General features: G+C 34.7%; 1 protein-coding gene across 4 annotated transcripts in view; it reads left to right on the top strand.

Annotated features, from left to right (window-relative positions):
* EPC1 (enhancer of polycomb homolog 1) overlaps positions 1-21,428 on the top strand; it is a gene marked incomplete at both ends in the record, with an annotated part of 57,061 nt that extends 35,633 nt beyond the window's left edge. Inside the window, 13 exons of one of the 4 annotated variants that reach the window (XM_084253529.1) lie at positions 2,855-3,000; positions 3,451-3,657; positions 4,027-4,175; positions 5,561-5,720; positions 7,688-7,864; positions 7,949-8,038; positions 8,123-8,271; positions 10,774-11,126; positions 18,053-18,171; positions 18,252-18,338; positions 19,110-19,251; positions 19,354-19,717; positions 21,356-21,428. In XM_084253529.1, the coding sequence (XP_084109655.1) occupies positions 2,855-3,000; positions 3,451-3,657; positions 4,027-4,175; positions 5,561-5,720; positions 7,688-7,864; positions 7,949-8,038; positions 8,123-8,271; positions 10,774-11,126; positions 18,053-18,171; positions 18,252-18,338; positions 19,110-19,251; positions 19,354-19,717; positions 21,356-21,428 (2,216 nt within the window). The remainder of the gene's footprint in view (positions 1-2,854; positions 3,001-3,450; positions 3,658-4,026; positions 4,176-5,560; positions 5,721-7,687; positions 7,865-7,948; positions 8,039-8,122; positions 8,272-10,773; positions 11,127-18,052; positions 18,172-18,251; positions 18,339-19,109; positions 19,252-19,353; positions 19,718-21,355) is intronic. The other 3 variants (XM_084253532.1, XM_084253531.1, XM_084253530.1) reach the window with 3 other exon arrangements.
* Positions 21,429-27,965: the final 6,537 nt, after the last annotated feature.

The raw sequence follows: 27,965 nt of genomic DNA, 5'->3' as shown, positions 1-27,965 counted from the left end.
AGTTTTCCTCCTGGGGAGAAAGATGTGTTCTTCAAAATATTTTAATATCTTAGTAGACCAAGAAAGGCTATGAAGGTGTTTCATTAAAGGAGACTAAAGAAACAACAAAGATAATACCTGATCCTAGACTGGTCCTGTGCTGGAGGGTGAAAATATATTGAATCAGCTGGTAAATTGGGTTATTGGCAAAATATTAAATTTTATAGGTATATATTTGTCAGATTGATTACTGTGATTATATAAAATAATCTATTAGGAAATATGCACATAGAAAATTTGAAGATACTCCTACTTCTAGGACTGATGAATACGTTGCATCTTTCTCAGCTGTGGTTGAGTTGTCAGATGTAATCTTAAAGTAGATGTTTGTTTAGTTAGCTCTTCTCTAGAAGTTTAATATTTCCAACACACATAAAATTTGGTCCTCTTTATATTTTAACATTTAGATGTGTTGTACAAGTTTTTTAAAAAAGCATCTTGCAGAAATGTGTGCAATCTCATTCTCAGATGCTTGTTAACTTCAGTGGAAAGGGCACTGATTTCCCTAGTTTAAGAATTGTCTTTCCAGTCTTGATCCTGCTTCTTGATATGTTAGATGTAACTTGTCATATATTTGTATGCCAGGAGTCTAGTGTATTTTGATAATGTATAAGTTAAGGTGCTATATGGAGAGAACTTGTTTAGTTTTTATGAATAATTAAGCTTTGTAGATAATTGAAACATGACTAATGTGATCAAGTTACTGAATATTTGATTAAGTTAATTTAACTAACCACGTATGAACTAGTGGTTACCCTATTGAACAGTATCTATATTGATTATTTTGGTTAGGGACAAAAAAGCACAAGTGTTTTAAATCCAGCAGTTTTAAGCAACTTTGAGATCTCTAAAAACTCTGATTACATAGTGAAAGGAACAAAACTTAGATTATGAGAAACCATTGGCAGTCCTGCGGTAACAAGAAACATGGGTGCCAGGAATATTTAATGCAGATATTTTTATGGAGTTGAATATTCATTTATTAGAAATGTTACGGAAGTATGATATAGGTCGAAATGGAAAATAAAACAAGATATTCAGGTCTACAGATATTTATTGCATTCCTCTGGGCCAGATAGTAAACTTGAAGTAGGGATGACAGATTTTTGACAGCCAAATGGGTCCTCTCTTTTATCTATCACAGATAGTCACTAATGGATGACTCAGAATTTTTAACTTTTTTATCTCCACTTGAATAGAGGTAAGAGAATACTTTTCAATAAAATAGCCAGAATTTACATGCAACATGAAACATGTTTACTATCTCTGCATAAAGATAAATAAGATAGTGATTCCCCTCAAAAAGCTACATCATATTCTAGTGCTTAACAAGTAGGTTATAAATTTGTGCAGAAATATTTTTTTTTTTTTTTAGAGATTTATTTTTATTTATTTATACAAGCATTGGGTACAGTCAGAAGCGCGGGAGGGTGAGAGAATTCACCAGAGCCAGATCGGGGAGTAGAGCAGGCAGACTGAAGTACACTGCTGACGGGAGCAGCGGGTAGCAGGAGAGGTCTGCACGCCATGTGGAACCCTCCCTCCTGTGGCCGGGGAGCAGCCGGGGATCGAACCGGCGCTGCAGAGGCTGCAGGCAGCTTCACAACCCAGAGCTCAACCACTGTGCCACCTGGGAGGCCCCAGAAATATTTTTTAAAGGAGGGGAGTGATCTAGAACAGAAGTGTCTAACATTGGAATTAAAATTTATGTAAAAATGTATGAATTGCTTGTAATTTATGCAAAATATTTTTCTGGGGAGAGGATTCATAGCTTCTAAAGAAAAAGTAAAAGTAGTTAGACTGATTGCTGGGTAGGGGGGCAACTAAAGGATTAAACAGGAGTTGATGGATGTCAGACTGGGTTTTAAGATTACTCATTTGCCAAGTGAACAAGAAGAAAAGAGCTAATTTAAAGGCTTGAAGATACGACAGAGCATGCTGCGTGAAATTTGGTATTTCTAGATCATAAGGTATTGATGAGATTGGAGGAGCTAAATCAAAAAGAGCCTTATAAGAATTTGCATTCTAAGGTGATAGAAAAAGTTATTAGGAGGAATTACAGCAAAGGAGAGAAAAGAAACCAAATTGGATGCCAAACTGTTTAAAATTTTGCTAGTCAATCGACCTAGTTTTGTTTTATTAAGTAATTGAACAACATTTAAAAATAAAGTACAGGGTTTGGGTTTTGCCCTTTTTATCAAATCTTAACTAATAAGTATTTCACATCTCTATCAACAACAACAGAATCTCATGGGGGACTAATCTTAGGAGTAATGCAGTCACGGAGTAGTAGCTATTATAATGGCGGTGGCTTCTGATGCTTCAGCTTTAAATCCCACTGTCTAAGCTTTTGATAAATTAGCCTAAATAATTTATAAAATGACAAGTATTGTTGAAACAAAAAAGACCGTTCCCTTATACATTGTGTCCAGATACATGAAACTGCTTATATCTTACCATTTTTGAGCTGCAAACCTTTCATATAGTTCACCCCAATACATTTAATAATCTCTTTATATTCTTAGTAATGTACTTCTAGTTTCTTTTCTTGGGGTAGAGAAGAAATAAGTTATATCCACTGGCTTCTCTCACTCATTTATAACAACAGTATAAATGGTCTTTCTTAAACTTGATGTGTGGGAAATACATCTTTAAACTTAGATTGTTAATTTGAAAACAAAATCTGCAAAAACAAAAATAAATCTTTCCAATTTCTTTAGAAAAATCCAGTTCTTGTTTTTATCCAGATTATCTGTGAGAGGTTTTTTCCAGTGGATTCACACAGTAAATGACTGATTATGGTTTCTTCTGTCAGCTTTTAGTTTGGATGCTGAACAACCTGATTATGATTTGGATTCTGAAGATGAAATATTTGTGAATAAACTGAAAAAGAAAATGGATATCTGCCCATTGCAGTTTGAGGAGATGATTGACCGTCTAGAAAAAGGCAGTGGTCAGCAGGTACAGCTTTATTGTGTATGTATAATGTGTGTGCATGTGTATGTGTGTGTATATGTATACATCATAAATGCGTGCAACTTTTATAGATATATATGGAAATAATACAGTGTTGGAAGAGTATAAGCAAGCAGTTTCTAGAGTTAACAAGCATGAATTCATATTCCTGTCTGCTCATTACTATAGCGCTTGTGTAATCTTGCACAATATGTTCAAATTTATCTGTGTCACAGTGTCCCCTTCCATAAAATATACTGAATGTCATCTCTGTGGGATTGTGAAAAAAAAAAAAAGTATATAAAGCATCTTGTTCACTGACATGTATTAAGGAATTCCATGTTTACTATTTGTAACAATTCTTATTTTGATTATTGGCATTTAGAATAGATTTAGAAGTATTTATGAACCTTATATGTCTATTATATGAAAATGACATAATGATTTTATATTTAGCCAGTCAGTCTGCAGGAAGCCAAACTACTACTAAAAGAAGATGATGAATTAATTAGAGAAGTTTATGAATATTGGATTAAAAAGAGGAAAAACTGTCGAGGGCCCTGTCTTATTCCATCAGTAAAACAAGAAAAGCGAGATGGTTCCAGCACAAATGATCCTTATGTGGCTTTTAGAAGACGCACTGAAAAAATGCAGACTCGAAAAGTAAGTGAATTTGGGAAATTTTTCTTACAATTTTTTTTTAATGTTAGAAAAATTGTTACAGGTATGTATCAATATCTGAAGGCAGTGTTTAAATTTGTGTTAAGATAGACCCCCTTAAATGAATTCCATACAAAATGAAATGAGTCTACAATTCATTTTGGAACTATTAATGATATTAATGGTAATATTAAGTATTAATGATTAATATTAATCCATTTTAAAAATCATAAAATTAATTTTCTGGTGATTCATGCTCCCTTTCAATGTCTTAACTATATTCCAAATTCAAATATATATGTTTTCATATGTCAATAACTATGCTCAGAATGACAGTGATTAGTTTGTTGACATTAAACTTAATATTTGCAGAATCGCAAAAATGATGAAGCCTCTTATGAAAAAATGCTTAAGCTGCGCCGAGATCTAAGTCGAGCTGTTACTATTCTAGAGATGATAAAACGAAGAGAAAAGAGTAAAAGGGAACTGTTGCACTTAACACTGGAAATTATGGAAAAGAGGTAAAGTATATTTTAATGGCATTAAGAAGTACATTTTGATAGTACCATTAACATTTTGTATATTGAGTTAATTTTTTTCCTAAGCAGTGATCTTTAACTTCAGAAATGTCTTTGTGTAATAATAAAGAATACTTAAATGTATGGTATGAGGGGCCTCCCCGGTGGCGCACCCGGTTGAGCACAGCATAGTGAAGCTGTCTGCAGCCTCTGCAGCACAGGTTTGATTCCCGGCTGGCCAGGGAGATTCCCACATGGTGTGGCAGACCTCTCCTGTCGTGCCCGCTGCTCCCCTCAGCAGTCCTTTTAGTCTGTCTGCCTGTTCTGCTCCCCACTCTGTCTCTGGTGAATACTCTTACCCTCCCGCATCTCTGGCCTGTACCCCAGCTATTGTATAAATAAAAAATAAATCTATAAATAAATAAATGTATGATATGATATACTTGTATAATTTCATAGTGTTCCTATAGTGTTCCTATGTTTATTTTCTTTGAAAAGTGATTGGTTTCAGGAAAATTAAAGTAGACCAGTTATTTTTATTTTGAAATCTTATTCTTTTGTCCTTATTTGAGTTGTGTGAAGGAATGTAAGGGAGAAAAAAATTTAATTCTGAAGTTTTTATTCTATTTTCAGATGGTACTGATTCACAATGAAAACTTTAGGTCTCACTTCCCTATTAATTTTGTCCCTATCTCCAGAGAAAGCCAGTCTTAAATTTCTTGATTTATTTCAGAAAAATTATTCTTACCACACAAGCATTCAGATTTTGGAATGTTTCTTAATACCATTTTAGGCATTAATTTCAACATCCCGGTGAAATCTTTAACCAAGATTGCTATGTTGAAATTAAAACCTTTATTTTTTTCCCCTATAGACATTTATTTATAGCACCAAGATAAAACTATATACCAAAAAGTAGGGCCTCCCCGGTGGCGCAGCGGTTGAGCGCTGGGTTGCGAAGCTGCCCGAAGCCTCTACAGCGCTGGTTCGATCCCCGGCAGCTCCCCAGCCACTGAAGGATGGTCCCACATGGCGCGCAGACCTCTCCTGCTGCCCGCTGCTCCCCTCAGCAGTGTACTTCGGTCCTTCTGACTGTTCTGCTCCCCACTCTGACTCTGGTGAATTCTCTCACCCTCCCGCGCTTCTGACTATACCCAGTGCTTGCATAAATAAATAAATAAATCTTTAAAAAAAAAAAAAAAAAAACTATATACCAAAAAGTAAAATAAACAAAAGGAATTTATGTAATCTTTGATTTTAATAAGCATTCAGCAGATAGTTTACTATTTCACCTTAGTTCTAATTAGTGTTTTCTAATTATATGAATTATTAATAGTCATAAGGATAAGTACTTACAAACTTCTTTTTAAACTGTTTTATAATTTCAGGTATAATTTGGGTGACTACAATGGAGAGATCATGTCTGAGGTTATGGCCCAGAGACAGCCAATGAAGCCTACTTATGCCATTCCCATCATCCCTATTACAAATAGCAGTCAATTCAAACATCAGGAAGGAATGGATGTGAAGGAGTTTAAAGTGAATAAGGTGATAAAAATTTCTGTGATAATAGTAGCTGATAATTGAATGGTATTTTATTTTCAGTCCAGTGAAAAAAGAAAAAAAAAATAAACCCTGCCATGAAATACGCTGCAAATTTTTAATGATTTTGACATATTATGAAGAAATGCAGAAATACTAATTAAAATTTCTTTTTTTTCTAGTATATTTCCTTATAAAGGGAAGACTGTTACTTTGTATGATAATAGTAATATTTTACTAATTGTAGAATTATGAAGCATTGAAATAACTCAAACTAAATATAGAAGTCTAGGGGGAAGAATATGAAATTTTTCCTGATAAGATAAGTTTGTCTTGTCTTTCTTGGGCACATCATTGTTTAAGTGGAAGAAAAAAATATAAGATGGGATTCAGATACCTCCTAAATAATTTATAATGTAGATAAATGGTTTAGAAATAGAAAGAAATTATTATATTACCAAATGCTTCATGAATGTCAACAAAAAAATTAGTGAGGGAAAATAAAAAGAGTAAAAGGGAACTAAGGGAGATTAAGGAAGGTAGCTAATTGGATAGTATCATCTTGAAAACATTCATTTATGGTAAATTATTTTATGTATAAAATTTATCATAAAACTTAAAACTCACCATACCAGTTCATTTTAGGGAATGGATGAGTCTGCCATCAATTTTGGTATCTCCTCCGTGTTAATATTATATTATGGCAGTTTTTTATTTTGATGACACAGATATTCAAACCTGAATGTACACATTGCCAGACCTGTGTGAATATAGTTTCTTCATCTTGGATTTTTTTCCTTTTACTTAGAGCAATGCCAAGGACCATGTTCTAAAAAAAACATGGACATTTCAGTTAAATAAAAAGTATTAGGGAAGGTGGGGAAGAGACTGAAGAGTTTTGTCTTTGATAATCTGGAAAAGTTAGAATTAAGCTTCAAAACATTGTTTCCTTTTACCCATAGAAGAACATGATCACTAAACAAATTAATCTTGTATTTGTCTAATGTTTTATTGTGGTTTTATGAGTCCTAAATATACCTTTAAGGTTTAATGGAATTTTTCCCATGTTCATTATTCTAAATTCATAATCCCTCTGTCTAAAACCTCTTAGACTACTTCGTTATCCTTCAACCTTTATATTTTGAGATCAAAGTCTTTAATTGACCTGTTCTGTTCTGTACTCTATACATGCCAGAAATGTGAGCATTCACAGTTGAAAGTGCTTTTCTTAATATCTTCCAAATTAAAATAGGATTAATGGGACAGTTCCTTTTAATTGATAGTTTTGATCATAATTTAAGTTTTTGAATTCCAGATTTCATTGAATAAAATTAGGCTCTTTTGAATTATACTTTTGTAAGAAAACTAGTCTTGGATTACTGTATTCCATTTGCTCAGTTAATCTTGTCTCTATATTTTATTTTTGTGTTTCCCCATTTAATAACTTCATGTCTTTGTGATCTAAAACTACTTAAAATTCACGGCTCTAGAGAACCATTATTGTTCAGCTATTAAATTCCTGACTATTCTTTATTTTTATAATACCTGGACACCATAGTTTTATTTTCCACTATGTTATTGTCATTTGTTTCATGTACATGTAAAATTGTTTTATTTTTCCCTCATTGATTTAATTTTCTAGAATAAAGAATAGGACGCTTTTTTCTATATTCTCTTAAATTTTCATAGAAAATTTAAAAAATGATTTGAAGTTTTATGATTTCAGAAGTTGGAGAACTTCTGCTCTTGTTGTTTACATTAATTGCACCAAAATGCCTTATTGGCATTGTATTTAGGTTCTGAGACCATATTTCTGTTTTCACAAAGACCAAACTCTATGACTTCCAATATAAAAGTGATAAAACATGGGTCTTGTATCTTACGAGTAAAAACGAAGCAGTAAACTTTTTACAACGTCCCCATGAAGTTTTGTCGAGCATGGTTTCTAGTTTTAATTCATGACTTTGTTACAGCAAGATAAAGCCGATCTTATTCGACCTAAACGTAAATATGAAAAGAAGCCCAAAGTCTTACCATCGTCTGCTGCTGCTACTCCTCAACAGACGAGTCCTGCTGCACTGCCAGTCTTTAATGCTAAAGATTTAAATCAGTATGACTTTCCCAGCTCAGATGAAGAACCTCTCTCCCAGGTAAATATAAGAATTTCTCTATTAATATAGAGGAGGAATGTTGACATTGAGATGTTTTGACTCACTTCATTTTTTTTTTTAAAGGTTTTGTCCGGCTCTTCAGAGGCTGAGGAAGAGAATGATCCTGATGGTCCTTTTGCTTTCCGTAGGAAAGCAGGCTGTCATTACTATGCTGTAAGTCTCAGCAGATTCTCTTTTAAATAACAAACTGATTGCCTTAAATAACAAAATAAAATAATTTTTTTTTTTTTTTTTAAGCCTCACTTAGACCAAACTGGCAACTGGCCTTGGACTAGTCCTAAAGATGGAGGATTAGGGGATGTGCGATATAGATACTGCTTAACTACCCTCACCGTACCCCAAAGGTGTATTGGATTTGCACGAAGAAGGGTTGGGCGTGGTGGAAGGTATGTTAATTCTGTATTCCCTAACAGGAATATTTTAGACAATAGGGTAATCTATCATGAAATAATCTTTCTAAATAGCATATTTTTCCCATTTGCTATTCTTTACTGATTTTTTTTTTCCTTTAACTGAAGTAATCTGCCACTTTGCTACCTGTTTCTTACACAATCATTGCTTTTAATGTAACTAATGGGTTATTAAAAATTTTGCTTTTCAGGCCTCCCCTGGTGGCGCAGGTGGTTGAGCGCCACGCTGTGAAGCTGTCCACAGCCTCTGCAGTGTTGGTTCAATTCCCGGCCAGCCAGGGAGAAGCCCACATGGCATGGCAGACCTCTCCTGTCTTGCCTGCTGCTCCCCTCAGCAGTGTATTTCAGTCAGTCTGCCTGTTCTGCTCCCCACTCTGGCCTTGGTGAATCCTTTCAACCTCCCACGCATCTGTCCTGTACCCTGGTTCTTGTATAAATAAATAAATCTTTTTAAAAATTAAAAAAAAAAAAAGAATTTCAGTTAAAAAAAAAACTTGATTTTCGTCCCAAGATTGAATAATACTTATATCTCATAGATAGAATTTGGAGAAAAGGTAGCTTATGAAAACAAGTGTAAATAATTATTGCATAAATTATATTAAGTTTTAAACTGCAGAGTTGGGGTCAGGAGGTCTGGGAGATATTGGAAAAAATGATCACAATAGGCCGAGAAATGTCACATAACTTATGTACTCAGTTGTCTAACTCATCAGTGATCCATGCATGACCTGATCTTGACATCTGTTTGTCAGGGATTAATTAATCGCTCTTCTTCCTTTGTTTAAATCTGATGGAATGCCTTCATACTTCAGATTCCTTTATGTGAGAAGTTGTGTGAGGGGAGGGAAGGCATTACAGATTATGTAATATTGAAGAAAAGGTGTATGTGCAGGTATTATATGGGGGAAAAAAACATGAAACAACATCAGGTGGCTTCAGGAAAAAATCTGAGTATAATTTATGATAAGTTACTATCTTGCACATCCATTTCTTTCATTTTTGAATCTTCATTGTGATTTTTTTTAATCACTTAATCTTAGAATTATGTGGGCACTAAAATATATTTTATTTAGGGCCTTTTCCTATAATTTTGTTGGCATTGGTAGAGATAAATTCTGTTTTGGCTGTATTTTATTCCAGGCTAGTATTAATAGTATTTTAGGATGGAGTCGTTTATAAATTGATATAAATAATAAAAATACAACAAACAAGGATATAAAATAATGGTACCTCATTAAAAATAAAAAGTAAACAGCAAGTTGTACACCTTAAATATACATAACCCTTATCTGTTAATTATAAGTCAATAAAGCTTTAAAATAAATAATTAAAATACATCTTCTAGAGTAATGGGTCAAATTTTTTTTTGTAAATTGTTTTTGCTAAGTTACTAGTATAAAATATCCTATGGGCCTCCCCGGTGGCGCAGCGGTTGAGCGCTGGGTTGCGAAGCTGCCCGCGGCCTCTGCAGTGCCGGTTCGATCCCCGGCTGCTCCCCGGCCACCAGAGGAGGGTCCCACATGGCGCGCAGACCTCTCCTGCCGCCCGCTGCTCCCCTCAGCAGTGTACTTCGGTCCTTCTGCCTGCTCTGCTCCCCGCTCTGGCTCTGGTGAATTCTCTCACCCTCCGGCGCTTCTGACTGTACCCAGTGCATGTATAAACAAAACAAACAAACAAATAAATAAATAAAAACATGCCTCTATTAAAAAAAAAATTAAAAAAAAAAATAAATAAAATATCCTATGAGTATATCATTTTTACTTCTTTTCTCCTCCCACCACCACTATCCAAGAAGGATGAAGTTTTTACTTAAAAAGAGAATAAATATTTTAGCAACATTTTATTAAGTATTTTGGTTCTTTGTAATGGACATGAAAATCTTTGGTTGAAAGTACTCTCATATGTTATCAGTAACTTATATTGAAAGGCCAGCCCATAGAACTTTCAAAAACTCTTGCTGTTGCAAAATGAATCATGTAACTTGTTCTTTAAAGTCTGTTCTCTTTTTTTTAATAAAATTGCATAACATAAAAGAAAAATTTTATCAGAAATTGAAAAAAAATTTTAAAGATTTTATTTATTTATGCACATAAGAGCTGGGGTACAGGCCAGAGGCATGGGTGCGGGGCGGTGAGAGAATTCATCAGAGACAGAGTGGGGAGCCGAACAGGCCAATCAGCTGCAATAAACTGCTGAGGGGAGCAGCAGGCTAGATAGGAGAGGTCTGCTGCGCCATGTGGGTCACCTCCCTGGCGGGGGATCAAACTGCAGCTGCAGAGCTTGATAGTGCTGAGACTTAACCCCTTGCGCCACCAGGGAAGCCAAAAATTGAGATTTTAACATAGAGAGTAAGATACTGCAATAATCAAATTTAAAGAATATTCAGTATGTGATGACGTTTGGGAAGTTGTGGGAAGAAAAAAAACCTTTCTATCTAATATCTGAATAACTACATGTTTCCTGCTTTATTTTTACTAGGGTCTTACTGGACAGAGCTCACTCAGACTATGACAGTATGTTTCGCCATCTGGATTTGGAAATGCTTTCCTCACCACAACATTCTCCAGTCAATCAATTTGCCAATACCTCAGAAACAAATACCTCGGACAAATCTTTCTCTAAAGACCTCAGTCAGATACTAGTCAATATCAAATCATGTAGATGGCGGCATTTTAGGCCTCGGACACCATCCCTACATGACAGTGACAATGATGAACTCTCCTGTAGAAAATTATATAAGAGTATAAATCGGACAGGAACAGCACAACCTGGGACCCAGACATGCAGTACCTCCACGCAAAGTAAAAGTAGCAGTGGTTCAGCACACTTTGGTATGTTTGTTCATTGTGATGTCAGCTTCATCAAGTTTTTGAATATGTGGTCTATTATATTTCTGTATTCCTAGCATGGGAATATTTTAGCAGTAGGGTATTTTAGATCATTAAAAGTCCTTTTCACTCAAAATAGCTTTTTAAAAAAGACCTAGTTTTAAGTCTTTATTTGAATCATGTTGCTGTAGTTATTAAAATGTGTGTCTTCATTTAAACATACCCTTATGCAAACATTGTTTATTACTATTTAATGTATGACGTTTGTTTCCTGGATGCACTGTGCAACCAGAAGATTCAGCAGTTACATTTTGAGATAATATGAAAAGAAAATAAACCATAAATTTTACTGCTTTATGCTTAGACACTTCTAGTTTTTTTATCTAGCCTGCTGAAAAGTAGACCAGCAAGTCTATAGATAGGCCAAAAAAAAAAAAAAAAAAAAAAAAACCCATGTACTGACACAGTAGTAATTCAGACTAGGAAGGCTTATTTTAATAATTTTGGAAATGCTTTCAGGTAATACCTCGCTTTATGACTACATTGTGAAATGCATCTAAAATAAATGTTACCTACTTAAAATATTGCTAAAATTATTTCAAACTTAAAGCATAAAATTGTGTTATTGGAGGCATATAGGTTATAGGAATTCACTTTAAAACATTGTTACTACAGGGTTACTACAGATTTTTGTGATGGTAATTCAAATACAGATTTTGAAAGGACTATAACAGTGTTTGTTATGTTTCCCTAATTACCTGATGGGGCTACAGTTAATCCTTCTAATAAATATGAAAGTGTGCTTTTTTTCCCCCTAAAAACTTCCAGGAAAAGTTCCATAAATTAATTAACTTTATGTTCATAAAAAAACACTTAGTAAAATGGAAGTCTTTCAGCTCATAAGGAAAATAATCACATTTCAGAAATCAACTGAAGATATTCTAAATACATTCTAAGACCTAACAGATTATTTATAATACCATTAATTTCAGACTCTAAACATGAAGAATCAGTTTCTTTCTGCTTTCAAAATCTTAAAAATCAAAATGAATTTTTCATTATGATGGAGGGCTCAGATCTAGTGTGAGTGTAGAGATTTGTAAAGCATTAATTTGTAGAGTTTTCCCTGATAAAGATTTTTAAGATGTATAAAATAATGAGAATTCTTGAGTATTGTTGCATCAGTCTTATCTAAACCCCTGATGTGGAGAAGTTGAAGTGTATAATTATTCTAAGGAGATCTTATAATGATCTTTTTAATGTAAATTGTTCGGCTATACTGCTTAAGTTATTTTTGATATTGTGAAATTTCCTTGTGTTTGCCAAAGATATTAAAAGGTGAACATTGAACATTACTACTACCAAAAGCTTGACTTTTGGTAATCATTTGTTAAACTGTAATTTTCCTTTTAATTGTTATTTTCCCCATATATGTTATACAACTTAAAAAAAGTATTAACTTTTCTTCTGTTGCAAGCAATTGTTAATCATTTTAAATTTTTCCTTAAATTGCACTAGACTTTTTTGTAAACTTAGAGAATAGTTGTCTGTAGATTTCTATAGGTTAATGTTTTACTCTCATATTTGTGAATGTTTCACAAATCCAAAGCTTTCTCTATGTACTCTAAAAATGTATTACAGTGGAGTCATATCTTATGTAATTTATCTTAAATGAATTCAACTAGAGGCTTCTGGAAAAAAAATTAAAATTTGATAGTTCAAATGTTATATAGGATTCTAACTGCAATTCTAAAAGAATGTCTTCCCCAGAGTGGGCTACTCTGGAAATGAGAAAAAAGAATCTCTTGTTCCTCTGGCAGAGCTCATGCCTGCATTGCCACTTAACTCATAAGTTAAGCATCTCATTTTGGTCAGTATAATTGTAATATTTAAGGGTTTTTTTTCCGTAACGCATGACCCCAAATGCAAACAAGACTACTTCATCTGGTATTCAATCAAAGGACTTGTCCAATGCCAGAGGAATAACTGGTTGTGTGGGGCTTATTGAAAGAAATGGGTCCTGATTGTGCAACATACTAAAGTAATTTTCAAGGCTTAGTTTTTACCATACTAATATTGCATTAGAACCTACCCATTGTTTGGGATAATACTTAGATGATAATGCTTGCCTGCTCCTAAACCAAATCTGTGGGTTTTGATTTAGCCATTTTGGTTATTGGATTGTTGTTTTAAATATTAATGTATATACTTGTGCTGTGACAGTGATGCGCTCTGGATTGATATTTCCTCTTTCTAAATAATCATCTATAAGGGTATGTTCTCATTTTCAAATAGGAAAAACTAAATTAGGCTATCATGACCCCATAGTAAAGGGAGTGCTTTAACACACTAACTTTTGTGTCTCTGTTTCTACTGCTTAGAATCTTTTTAGCCTGCTTCTTCCCAGTCTTGGCCATTTTGCTTACTTTTGTGACCAAATCAGTAGCCAGGTTAGTCAGGTACTAAAGTACTGGGTCCCCTGGATACTATACAGAAGGATAACACAATGTTGAGGAACCTGGTAAGACTTACTATATGTTAAGTGTATTCAGAATTTCTAGAACTAGATTTTTAGTACTTAAGGATAAATTACGTATTTTTTAAACTAGTTATTATGTGATTTGGACAGTTTCCAAATACAGTTTTTTAGTGTTTTTCTTTTGATCTATAAAAAGCACCGTTGAAGATTTGATGTGTGTTCAGTGACTTAAGTATTCATCTATATGTCTTTTTGAGTTTAGGGGTATCAGGTGGCAGAATTAATACCTTTTTTCATAATTAGAATATACTATATATAAATCAGTAAGACTGGAAATAGAAAATGATTTTAAAACTACAATCATATGTTCAGGATTTGAATTCTTCATTCCAATAAAATTTTATGAGCTTTCTCTTTTTTCTGAGCTCCCACATCAGCACTGAAGATTTGGCTTATCATCTAAGTTGAACAGGGAATATGTATCAGGTAGAATGAGATGGTCTAAGTCTCAATCACTATAGCTTACTTAACAGTGCAATTTACTTCAGTTTGTAATTTTAATCTTTTAAATCTTAATGTAGGATTTTAATCTTACTATAGGAGAATTCTAGATTTGAGCATTTAATTTTTTCTTATAAACACTAATTTTGTAATCTGTAGGACCCTTAAAATTTATCCATATGCTTTTCAAATTCAGATACACCCTCAGCGGAGTCTGAAATGGCACCCTTAGTAAAATACATTAATAGTTTAACAGTGGTATAATGAAGTTTAGGAATATTCACACTTAGTGGAACATTTGATTGCAAATAATCTCATATTTGAGTCATTCTCAGTCAGATGAATTCAGGTTCAGTCAATGTTTTGCTACCAAATGAATTACAACAGACTTGTGTTTTCAAATTGGATTTTTGGATGGCAAGTTAGTGCTTATAAACTTCAAAACTATCCAATCAAGCCTACTGATAAAGGGATCATACTTTAATAGCTGTCTGGGGCATTTCATTTAATATTCCTTTAACGTTACCTTTTTTTCCTGTGTTAAAATAATTTCCTGTCTCTGTACTGCTCAAAGAAATTTCTAAATGAGGGATGTCTTTTAAAATGGTGGTTTGGTTTGGTTTGTTTTTTTATAAAACAATGTACATTTTGGTATTCTAGACTCCATCTTCTCAAACTGAACTTTCAAATTGTTTATTATAATTTTCCTAAGTACCTGTCATCCTTCCCACCCCCACTTCCCAGCCAGGGAGCTAACCCACATAGCGCTGCAGACCTCTCCTGTCTCGCCCACTGCTCCCCTCAGCAGTGTATTTCAGCCGATCCACCTGTTCTGCTCCCCATTCTGTCTCTGGTGCATCCATTCACCCCCCACACCTCTGGCCTATACCCCAGTTCTTGTATGCATAAATAAATCTTTTTTTAAAAAAATGATTTCCTTCCCCAGAGAGTTGTTAGAAGCTACCAAAAGTTTATAGTTCTGTAAAATTATTCTTACTCTAGATTTGGTCCTTGGTCCATCAAACCATCCTACCCATTTTTGTGTAAATTGCAAACTTCACTACCACACTGTGTCTGGAAGTAGGCATACAACCTAAAAACTTTCTACCTTGATAGAGATTTAGAGAAATTAGGGTTATTTTGTGTATTTCCATTTCTCATCTGGTTAGACTTTGAATTATAATGGCTTTCCAAAATTGTGGGGTTCAATATAAATATGAAACCCAGGTCAAATTGTATTTGCCCTAATTTACTATCTTTATCCACACTTACTACTCATTCACGTAGCCTTTTGATTATAATTTTATTTTTCAGGTGATATATAAAAATCTTAGTACCTCACAGCTGAAAAAAACTTAATGATCACCTCATTTAATTTCTTTCATATTTTAGATGAACATACTGAATCCCAAATGGTTAAGTGACTTGATCAGGAATACTCAAGTTACAGTATTGTTAAGAACTAAAAAGATCAAGATCTCTTGCCCCCTATAGACTCATAGTTTTTACTACCATAACTTCCAACTTATATGTAGCTGTATACATTTCTTCTAGGTTTACAAAAAAATGTTCAGAGAAAATTTCATATCTACATTATAGAAATATCCAAGAATAGATTAATATAGCGATGCAAAGTCTTTGTGCATTAATGAGCTAAGATGTTGCTTGCATTTGTTTCCTAAATATTCTGAGAAAGTTAACTGGCTAAAAACTGAAAGTAATAAGACCATCAGAAACCAAAGATTAAAATGTTGATGTAGGGGCTACCCAGTGGCACAGTGGTTGAGTGCAGCGCTGTGAAGCTCTCCGCAGCCTCTGCAGTGCGGGTTCGATTCCCAACTGGCCAGGGAGATACCCACATGGTGCGGCAGACCTCTTGTCTCGCCCGCTGCTCCCCTCAGCAGTGTTTTCAGTCCATCTGCCTGTTCTGTTCCCCGCTCTGTCTCTGGTGAATTCTCTCACCCTCCCACGCCTTTGGCCAGTACCCCAGTTCTTGTATAAGTAAATAAATCTTTATAAAAAATAAAAAATGTTGATGTAAATAAGGCAAAAATATTTGGGCCTTTATTCAAAATGATTTCCAGTTTATTGTTATTAAATTTTTTTAATTATGAAACACTACCAAGTTCTATGAAAGAATATTTTTTCCTTATAAATGGAGAGTTTATGTAGGTCTTCAGTAATGCTAAATAACTGCTTTTCTAATTATGTCATGATCTGAGATCCAGAATTATCCTTTCCTAAAGTAATTTGCTGAGCAGCTCCTACTAGAAAATTCAAGACTTAGCAAATTATAGTGTAAATTACAAAAAAAAAATAGCAAAACTACCTAGTAAATTAAGGACTTTTTAATTTTAACAATTACATTTTATGTTTTTTTTATAAATGTAAGAAAATTACATTGATTGTGAACAGCATTAATTTTTGTAGATTTTCAAGTTGTAATACAGCACTTTTTATTATCTTGGAATTATGTTGACAGAAAGTTTTGTATAATTATTTAGTGCTTATCTTATCAGTAAAAGTCTTCCCTGTAAAATTTAAATCTTAATTTGCAAACATTAAATAGGAATAGAAAATCATGGGGAAAATACAGATTTGTAATACATACAAAATAAGTAGAATTTTTTCCAATAAGAGTGTTCTATTGCCTTTTTAGCCCAAGAACTTAGTTCCTCAAATATAAAAAGCTTGTATAAGCACTGATAACTTTTGAATATTATTTAATGATTTTCTCATGCATTCAAAGTGTAGTAGAATATCTCCCTAAACATTTTGTAGTTATGCCAGGCAGAAGCTGTATGCTGGAGATAGATGCTTAATTAGTTATGAGAATTATGAAACTTGATGAAGTGATATTCGATCTATATTATCAAAATGCAGTTAAAGACAACAACAAATAGGTGACCATAATCTCAAAATATTAAACTTCAGAGTGAGGAGATTGCATGATGTAGATTCCCTGACACCCAGGGATGCATGATAACCCTTTCTTTTTGTTTTGAAATAGTTCTTACCCAAACACCACAGGCTTCTTAAAGAAGCCTTTAAAGTCAGATGTTGTGATTGTATGTGCTTTTTTTTCCTTTTTTTAATTGGCAAAAGAAGAAAAAGGTTTCCTTTTTTAAAAACTGCACACACTTTTTGGGGGGTAATAAATGAACATTTTTTTGTTTGTTTTTTTTAGAACTGAGCTCTCCATAGACAAACATAAGTAGCATAACACAGTGTCTTTCCTCAGACATCATTCTGTACAGTAAATCAACATAAACAACTCCGTTCTTATTGACTGGATTTTTTCCAGGTGGGTTAATTGGGTGGGGAAAATTAATCTTAACATTTGGAACCTCTTTTCTTCCTGTTGAACTTTAAGGATGGATACTTTAAAAATAAAATACAGAAATTAATAGACAACAACCCTATATTTTATGTAGAGGAAATGTTTGAATTGATTGAAATTAGAAAATATGTAGAACAGTTAGTATTTATACACAGAACTGTTAGGAATCATCTGAATGCATATGAGTAACCTGGAAACCAAATAATAATTACCAGATTTCTTCTCAGTATCAGTGCAAAGTTGACTTCCAAATAATGTGGATTTTAAAAGCTGGTGTTACTTTTTTACACCATCTAGCACAAGTGTCACAGCTTTACACAAATTATGGTTCTAAAACCTTGGAAAGTAAGCAGTTCTCTTTCTGTGTTTAACTGGGGAAGTTTAATTTTGTTTTTCTTTGAACTCAAGCCACTCTTTTTAAATATGGTTGGAAAAAGGCTGAAATTTTAATTTGGACGTGATCTTTGACAGGATCATGAACTTTTGTCAAATGCTTTAATTTTGCACAAATATTTTTAATGCTCATAGATGTGAATGATATCTATGCATTGTAAGATGTGAATGATATCTATGCATTTTTATAAAGTGATTTCTTCATTTTATGTTCAGCATTTACAGCCGAACAATACCAGCAACATCAACAGCAACTGGCACTAATGCAGAAACAGCAGCTTGCACAAATTCAGCAACAGCAAGCAAATAGTAATTCCTCCACCAACACTTCACAGGTGAGGGATTTGTCTGTCTTATGATTATCCCTCATTGTTTCCCACCAGAGTTCATCTCTAATTACCAACTGTTGTCATAGAACCTTGCATCTAACCAGCAGAAAAGTGGCTTTCACCTGAATCTACATCATAGCCATTCTATACAGGGTTTAGAAAGAACATTACAGGTGAGTATGGAAGCTGTTGCCTCTGCTCCCTATTTTTAAAAATAAAAAAAAAGCATAGTTAAATGAGATGGAGATCCTGTCCTCAAGTCTGACCTATAGCTTGTGAATGTATCTTTAGTATATAATCACACCCAGCTCATTATCTTTGGCATTGTAGTTACTGTTAAAACTTATAAAAATTACTCTAAAACACCTCCTTTACCATTAAAAAAAAATGTCACTTTCAAACCTAACGCAAGATAAGTATTTGTCATTTAAACACACTTAGGGCTTAAAGACTGAGATTTGGTTCTCTAAGCATCTTAGAGGAAAATCCTTTTTAAAAAATTCAAGGGGCCCCTTAATATCTAGACATAAGTTATGGTGTGTTGTTTTTCTACTTCTAAAGGGGTAGTTATCTCACTCACCCAAAGGTATTTTTTGTTTTGATTGTTTACATGTATAAATTAGGTAAAAGAAGTTTGCATATTCATTTATTCTTTATATGTATTTGCAAATCACTGAAATATTTTATACTAACATGTTTCCTATCTAGACAAAGATAGATAAGAAGTTTACTGTTTTCCACATTTTATATATCTTGCTACCTGAACACCAAAATTCATAATCCTTAAAAAAAATTATCATTTCTCAAATTATCAAAATAAAGCTATTTCAGTGGTTTGCCACTTTCCCTTATATTCAGACTGATTTTGGTATACCTGTGTAGCTGTAATAATAATTTCACACTAAATGATACTAATTAGATTTATTTTGTATTTTTCTTTTTAGGGTTTTGTTTCCAAGACTTTGGATTCTGCTAGTGCTCAATTTGCCGCTTCTGCTTTGGTGACATCAGAACAACTGATGGGATTCAAGATGAAGGATGATGTGGTGCTTGGAATTGGGGTGAATGGCGTCCTTCCAGCCTCAGGTAAGGATAAAGACATTTCAATTGTTTTGATAATATCTGTAACATCTATAATACAAACAGCAAAACTGAGCATTGTTTAAATGCATCTTTCTTTTCCTCTAGGAGTATACAAGGGCTTACACCTCAGTAGTACTACACCAACAGCACTTGTACATACAAGTCCATCAACGGCAGGTTCAACTTTGTTACAGCCTTCAAACATGACACAGACTTCAAGTTCCCACAGTGCACTGAGTCATCAAGTAACTGCTGCCAATTCTGCAACAACTCAGGTTCTGATTGGGAACAACATTCGATTAACTGTACCTTCATCGGTTGCCACTGTAAACTCTATTGCCCCCATAAATGCACGACATATACCTAGGACTTTAAGTGCTGTTCCATCGTCTGCCTTAAAGCTGGCTGCCGCAGCAAACTGTCAAGTTTCCAAGGTTCCATCTTCGTCTTCGGTAGAGTCAGCTCCAAGGTGAGTGGTAATTTTAAGCCTACAATGTTTGGAAAATATGAGATCTAATTTAAATTTTCATACAACACTTTCTACTTATTTCTGTGTGTTTTTTGATCCTTTCCTTTTATGTACTAAAAATGTATACTGAGAATTGATTCTATTCAAGAACTAAAAAGATGGAAGTTACAATTAGTATTGTTGAGAATTTTAACTAAATGTGAATAGTGCACATATAATTTAGACACTACTTTCTTAGTATAATAATAGCTTTTATAATGCTACCCTTGGATAGAAGGAGTTTCTTTAGAATGTATCTTTCATTTACAGTTTCTTCCCCAGTTCTTATGTATATGATTATGATAAAAAATATGAAAAGTTAAATAATAGTCATTGTAAAAGGTGAGAATGATTTGAAATATCACAAATTTTTTTCAAATTAATTAGACAGGTATGGCTATAGTGTTAATATAAGGAGAAATTGTTGCATACCCGAGGTCTAGGAATGGTCTATAAGATAAAATTTGACCCAGAGTCATACTTAGTTTTGGAAAAGGAGGAGAGAGAAGCAAGTATCAATGTGTTCAAACTTAACAAGTAAACTAATGTGTCTCGAGCCTTGGGAAGGTTAGTAGTTGATGTTAGTGGTAAAAGAAGACCAGAGTTTGGAACAATTAGGATTCTAGAAGATAAGTAAAATTCCCCACATGACTAACCCAAAGGCAGAAGCAGGGTTTATAGTCACAGAACTTTAGTTTCCAGGCCCATACATCTCTGTATGCTTCTAAACTTAAGTTTTAGTCATCATCTGCTCAACACTAGTCTGTTCTTACTAGTATTCAGGGTCTAGTAATAGCTAGTGAGTCTTAATTATATATTCGTTTAAATACATAATGCACCATTTTCAATCCTATAGGATTGTATGACCATGAAACGGTGTGTGGAACTTTTATGTCATTTATTAATCTATTTGTTTTAAAGATGAGAAGTTAACTGACAGTTTAAGTGGCTATCCTACTCAACTCCATTTATAGAACCCTCATTTAAAATCCTGAATAAATCTTAGTCGTAATAGTTACTTTTCTAAAAAAAAAATTTTTTTTTAAAGATTATTTATTTATACAAGCACTGGGTACAGTCAGAAGCGCGGGAGGGTGAGAGAATTCACCAGAGCCAGAGCAGGGAACAGACCAGGCAGACTGACGAAATACACTGCTGAGGGGAGCAGCAGGCGCGTCAGGAGAGGTCTGCGCGCCTGTGGGACCCTTGCCGGCGGCCGGGGATCGAAATGGTGTTGCAGAGGCTGCAGGCAGCTTCGCAGCCCAGTGCTCAACTGCTGCGCCACCAGGGGAGGCCCACTTTTCTAAAATTCTTAAGAAAGATTTGTTCCAAATTAAAATTTGGGGTTTCTTTATGTTTCTATCATCTAGGTTGCTAGAGTATAATTGTATTTTTTTGGTAATGTAGTTGAACATAGAATTTATGGTAGACATAAGCCTGACTTCTGGTTCTACATTCCTGATACAATCTATTAAAGGGTTTCTGTTCCTCCTCTTGCTGTCTTGCCCCCCAAAGTTTGATTTCTTCCTATTATTAAAGTCTTGATTTGGTAAACTGGTAAACTGCAGATAAGTAATTTATTGAACTTTATCTTAACAGGGAAAATCATGAATCAGAAAAGCCAGCACTAAACAACATAGCAGACAATACAGTAGCGATGGAGGTGACGTAGCTTCCTCAGGAGTGGAACTGCAGCCTGGGGACTTGATTAGGTGCTATGCATCAGTAGCATTTTGAATGCAAGGGATGATGGAATGCAGCACATGCGTTTCTGTGGCAGCTGTGGGGACTTGACAGCAATGCTCATCTCTCATGCTTCAATTTTTCTTTTCTTACTGTTAATAGGAAAAAAATCAACATCTGTAAATTAAGAATACAGCAATTATCTGTACAGTACTGCATATTTGTAATACCCTTGTATATATGTTACTTGAATACAGAAATGTTCATTTGTGATGCTTTGCACTTGGGGGTGGGGGGTGGGAGGGAAATAAATTGCAACAAAGAGTGTGAGATGTGAGATTGTATAGAGATGAAGTGTCATCACATCATGTGCATGGTGCGGAACCTGCTGTTTTATCTATTTATTGTGCCGTGTTTACAGTTTTTTGTACACTGTACCTTCATTGGTTCCTGTGCTGTAGTAAATGTGTTAGGTAGCTGTGGACTCCTTGGTATTTTGTAAATGGTATAACATAACTTGGTTCCCCTCTGGGTCCCTGAGTTTTCTGTGTATCATGTGAAAAAATGGTGACATACATACAGAATTTTACAAAAAAAAAAAAAGGCATCAGTTTTTTAAAAATGGGGAATGTACTGTTCAATGGGGATCTTCCTGGTCTACTATCATTAGGACAAGTAACAAGCTAAAAATGAAGTCTCTTGAATCTTCCCATCCCCACTTGCCCACAAGCCTGTGGGTAGTTTCTGGTACTTAAAGCACTAATGTTATGTTGCTGCTCTACAAACAGCCCAGTAGTCCCATTTCCTTCCACACCAAAAAGTGTTAAATCAAGTATGCAAATGGAGTCCTTACAACTGGAGTTTATGTTGTCTTGCCCATTTTTTAGCACAAAAAATTGTACTTTTTTATTGTCGAATTGTTTAAAAGACTTCATTCTTTACTTGTTCTTACAAAAAGGATATAAGGGAGAAGAATGCAGTAATTGCTGTACGTGTATCATCATTCCAGTTTCTAAAAACAGCCAGCCAGCTTTTTTCCTTTTAAGATTCTCCAGAAGGCTGCAAGGCCAGAACCACAAATATCGGGTGCCTTCCTTTGGAAATATTTGACTTCTCTTCTGTGAAGAGAATGGTACTTAACAGACTACTACTAGTGCTTTGTCAGTACCGAAGTCTGAATGCCCAGTCCAATGGCATACATTATCCTTAAGGTTTTTAATCCCACCTGGAAAAATTGTGATAGAATTCTCACAAAATAAACCCAGGGCATTACATGTTGACAAACTAATGTGTAGTGGTCTTTTGCTTTTCTTTTCAACCCAAGAACTTTTGTGTGACTTGATTTAAAACATTTCAGTACAAAGGGGACATGGGAATGGGAATGATGACTTTTAAGTTCATTTTTCTAACAGTTATTTAGTTATTGATGATTGTGCCTAAGACTACTTTAGGTCCTATAGCATTGGGGAAAAAATTATTCTCTCATGGTATTTATAATTTCATCAGGCAATTAAGACATTTAAAAAGTAGGATTTAGGTTGTATTATGGCAAGAATTTTAGGGAAAAAATGTAAAGTGAGGAATGTGGGGAGAAACAGTGCCGGAATGGGCGGAGCTTGCAGTTTGAAGTAGGGTGGTGAAGAACTCATAGAATTTAATACATTTGATCAGGAACTTGAAGTTGGGGAAGCATTTCAGGAAGAATAATACAAAGATCCTGAGTTAGGAGTGTGCCTGGTTGGCTAAAGAAACAGCAGTATGGTTGGTGCAGACAGAACGTGGTGAGGAGTACTGCAGGTCAGAGAGAGGTGGAGAGCCTGCTTACTGAGGGCCTGGCAGTAGGTGGTTTTTAAGGACTTTGCCTTTTCTCCTACCTGAGAAAGAAGTTTGGAGCAGAGGAGTAACATGGTCTTGAACAAGCCCGCTTGTGGCTTTTATGTTCAGACAATATTACAGGAAGAGCTCTATTAGGAAGCATATTGGGGTGAGAGACTATATTAATGGCAAGGATGGTAGTGAAAAGTAGTTGGACTCTATCTTTAGAAGGGTAACACTTTTGTTCACTCTGTGGAAGGTGAGATACACGAGCGAAGGAAGAGTTGTAGATGACTTCAAGGTAATTTGACCTCAGCAACTAGCCACAGATGGAGAGTACTATTGGAGAAGTAGGTTTGGGGAAAGCTGACTCTTTAGACTCTAATATTTCCATTAGATACTCAAATAGAGGTGCCAGCTAGGCAGTTGCGTGTAAAAGTCTGGAATTTGAAGAAGCTGGGGCTAAAGATCAACACTTGAGTCATCTTCAAAAGTGAAGATGGAATCTGGGCAAGGTCACAGAGAATAAGGTGAAATCTTGGGTCATACAGGTAGCTTTGATTGGGTGTTTTAGAGTTATTTTAACCAGAGAATTGACTGTCAGATTTGTAATGTGGGTAACTACTTTTGTGTATTCCATTTTGCATTCTTTAAGGAGAAAAGATAAAAACAGCTGCCTTTTAGTTCTAGTTGATCACTGTGACTGAACAGTTAAACTGCTGGTTTAAGTGCCCTCAAAAAATAGGATTAAAATTTCTAAATGAAACCTAGCAGAGTAAGACCTGGACCCCAATAGTCTGTCTTCTAGTATACCTACTGCCCACAGGAAAATTTACAAATGTACTGGGGAATATGAAAGTGAGTCTGTCAAGCATACCCAGTCAAGAATTTGAAATCAGTCTTCCATCGAGGTTGAAACAGATAAGCAGATAAGCAAGTGATGATCAATATCCATTTAGCACTTTAATTTGACCACACCAAAGCTGAGATGCTGAAAAATAGAAATTAATACCACATTTTAAAATAAATTTACTCAAAACTGAGTCTTTAGTTTCTAAATTTCTTACCATCTTTCCATAAACTCTGCTACCACTGTTGTTACAGCCTGAAGTGAAGGATTTAATTAAAAAAACAATGTAAAGGAATAGGGAGAAACTAGGTCATCAAAGGAAACTTGGCATCTAGTCTTGTTAATAACTACTATCACTTATTGAGTATTTGCAATGTAATACCCTATGCCTGGAAGTTTTTTTAACCCTCAAAATATCTTTTTAAGTTGATAGTGTATTCACTCAAGGTTATAAAGTGATTAACAGCCCAGGATTTGAGTTCATCTGCCAGACTCCAAAACTGCTTATTCCCACTACTCAGTGGGTAAGCCTGGAAAACAATTGAAACATAACTTCCTTAGTAACTTTTGTGCCTGTGTATTTCTGAAAAAAATACTGATTTTGTTGAGTCTGTTGCTCTACTACTGTTAAACTTTTAACCATTTCATGAGCAGAGGCCCAAAAAATATTCCAAACTGACTTTTTACCCTAGATACAATGTTTATTTTTCCAAAACATCTATGTATAAAGTTTTCTGAACGCCAAACTTAGTTTTTCTCATGAATATTAAAATAATGTATAATCTATATTATTTATGTGTAATGTTACAGGTAAGGGAAAGTCACACTAAATGTAGAGCAGATTTGTTTTACATACTGATACTCTATATAAATTCAAAACAAAAGAATTCTATTTCTTTTAAGTTTGAAAATGACAGCAATAGATGATTGAATAGACAGCAGATTGATTCAGCAAATAGCACACTGATACTTATTAACCAAGCCAGACACTATTGCAGATGTTGGGGACATTACTAAAGTCCCTGCCTTCTTGTAGCTGACATCCTAGTAGGATAGACATTATTAGCCTAGGCAAAATTAAACATTAAAACTAGAACTAACATAAAATGTCTAACGGAATCATATGCTTTGAGATTTTAAATAAATGTAACATTTATCAAGTTTTGGAAGTTATTGAATACATTATTGAAAGGGCCAGATGACAAGTCCAGTATTTTTTCATAAGGACATACTCTTAAAAAATGAGTAAAGAACAAAAAAAAAATGTTTTATATAGACATATGTAAAACTGCAATTTGAAAGAGAATCCTCTCAGAGAATGGCCTGCTATTCTTTGTAATTACGTTTCTCAAGGGGGAGGAAGGGTAGCGGGTGACCACATAAGTCCCAAGAATTCTCATGACATATTTGGACTATCCAGTGCTGCTCCTGGCGGGCTCGGGGGCCACTCCATGCCATCACTCAACGTGATGTTCAGAGACACAGAAACACCCTCTCACAGGGAACTCAATTTGGCTGGTGGGGAAGGCAAGGTGAGATACCCAACACTCATTTCTTCAAAGGGAAACTGAAATATAAAAAAAGGAAAATATCACATTGAGGTTTATTTGGGTAAATGGCCCAGAGTGGATTCCCACAGAAAGGGGAACTGAACGTTTCCTTGGACATAAACTGGGGAGCAGAAAATTTTGTCACTGTGAGCACCTCCAACTGCACTATTGTCATTAATACCATTGGAATAATAAATTTGATATGGTGACCAAAAAAAGGGTCAGGGGTGGGGATAGCCTAGGATATAGGACTATTAGAAGTCTTTACTGAAGATTTTATTTCCAACTACATGTATTTTTCCCCTTGTGGCTACTGTAATAAATTAACATAAATGATGGTTTGTACCACCAAAGTCCAAAATTAGTTATTTCGAGCTGAAATCAAGGTGTCAGCAGCATTGTGCTCCCTTTGGAGGCGCTAAGGGAGAATGTTTTTTGTCTTTTCCAGCTTCTGGTGGCTGACTGGCATCCGTTGCTTATGCACATCACTACAAACTCATCTAGGGGGTGGGGGGGTTCCTTCACATTGCCTTCTCTGAGAGTCTAAAAATGCCCTCTGCCTTTCTCTTGTAAGGATACCTGTGATTGTTTCTACTGCCTACCCAGATAACCCAGTCTACACCATTCAAGATCTTTGACTCAATTGAATCTTTTGCTATATAAGGTAATAGTTACAGGTTCTGGGGATTCGGATTTGGACATTTTTTTGAGGCTACAATTCAACCAACTATACCTTCCTAATAAAGTGGCCCCAAATATCTAACCGAAAGCAAGGCACAAACAAAATTTTTACCTTTGTATCAAGCCATTGTTAATAGATTTTTTTTTTTTTTTTGGGTTTGTCTCCTGCAAGAACAAAACCAAATTTCCAATAAAAGCATCCAGAATGATTACGGAGATAAGGAGAATTGTATTGTGAGTAGACTGCAAACATTTGGTCTGTAGTCTGGAAAGATGAAGCTAAAGTCATTACCAGGGACGTACATGGACTGAGCATTGATTTTGTCACAAAATATAATACTAAAATTTTAAAAACACCTGCCCCCTCCCACCATACACACATGCACATTCCTATTCAAACATATATGACACAAATTATTTGTATCTGGAGGAAGAACAATGTAGGTTTTACTGTGAATGAATTTAAGGTACTGGCTGTACTTAGAAGTCAGTTAAATAAAAAGTACAGAGCAAGTTTAATGTATATGAAATAGTTGATAGATTGTTACAGTTAAGTGTCATTCTCTGTAAATCTTCCAGGTAGTCCTCATAAAACCATCTCTAATTTCCACTAGATGGACCATCTAATTTGACTTAAGTCAGATTTTATCATTTGTACTCTAGACTCCTAAACTCCAAGCCTATGCTATTCAATATGCTAGCTATGAACCACATGACATAAATGCAAATTAATTAAAAATTAGTAAAATTAAAGATTCAGTTCTTTGATTACACTAGCCACATTTCAAATGTTCAAATGCCATTTGCCAGAGTGGCAACCAAGTTATATGACTGCAGAAAGTTCTATTGGACAGTGCTGTTTCAAAACTATATTTATTATTTTAAAGCCATGTCTATTAGTCATTCACACTTGACTGTCTTCAACACACGTCAAACAGCATGTTCCACACTTAAGTCATCTCTCTCTTCTCATCTATAAAAAAGAACCAACATTAACAATTTAGTTATTTTCTAGTGACCTCTATTCTAATATATGGCAGAAACCTGAGTCACACTTTTTTTTTTCTTCAGCCTACCCTCCCAATCCATCAGGCAATAGGTCTGTGTAATTTTTTGTTTATTTTTCATGCACATCAATCAATATATTTTCCTTTCCATTGTTGTCACATTTACTCAAACCACCATAAATAAATTCCATTAATCTCTCTTCTGGACTAGTTTCTTAACAACTCTTCTTGCTTCCAGTCTTAATTCAAAATCTTTTCCCATCTCATTTTACTCCCAGGGCATTTTTTTTTTCTAAATATCAAATTTGACTTTATTTAATGCCCTTCAAGTGAATTCCAAACTTTTTCAAGGTGTCAGCAGCGTTGTGCTCCCTTTGGAGGCACTAAGGGAGAGTATGTTTCTTGTCTTCTCCAGCTTCTGGTGGCTGACTGGCATCCGCCGCTTATGACCACATCACTCCAAACTCTGTCTAAGACCGCCCTTCACCACTTTGACCTCCGCACTCTGTACTCCTGCTAACGTTTATTGAGTGCTTATTAAGTGCCATCACTGATCTAAGCACTTTGCATTATCTCATGTAATTTTTATAACCACATCCACTTCATATGGTTCTACCAGTTAT

The sequence above is a fragment of the Talpa europaea genome (genome assembly GCF_964194135.1).
Source record: "Talpa europaea genome assembly, chromosome: 14".
Classification (NCBI taxonomy): domain Eukaryota; kingdom Metazoa; phylum Chordata; class Mammalia; order Eulipotyphla; family Talpidae; genus Talpa; species Talpa europaea.
This window is presented reverse-complemented; position numbering and strand designations above follow the sequence as displayed.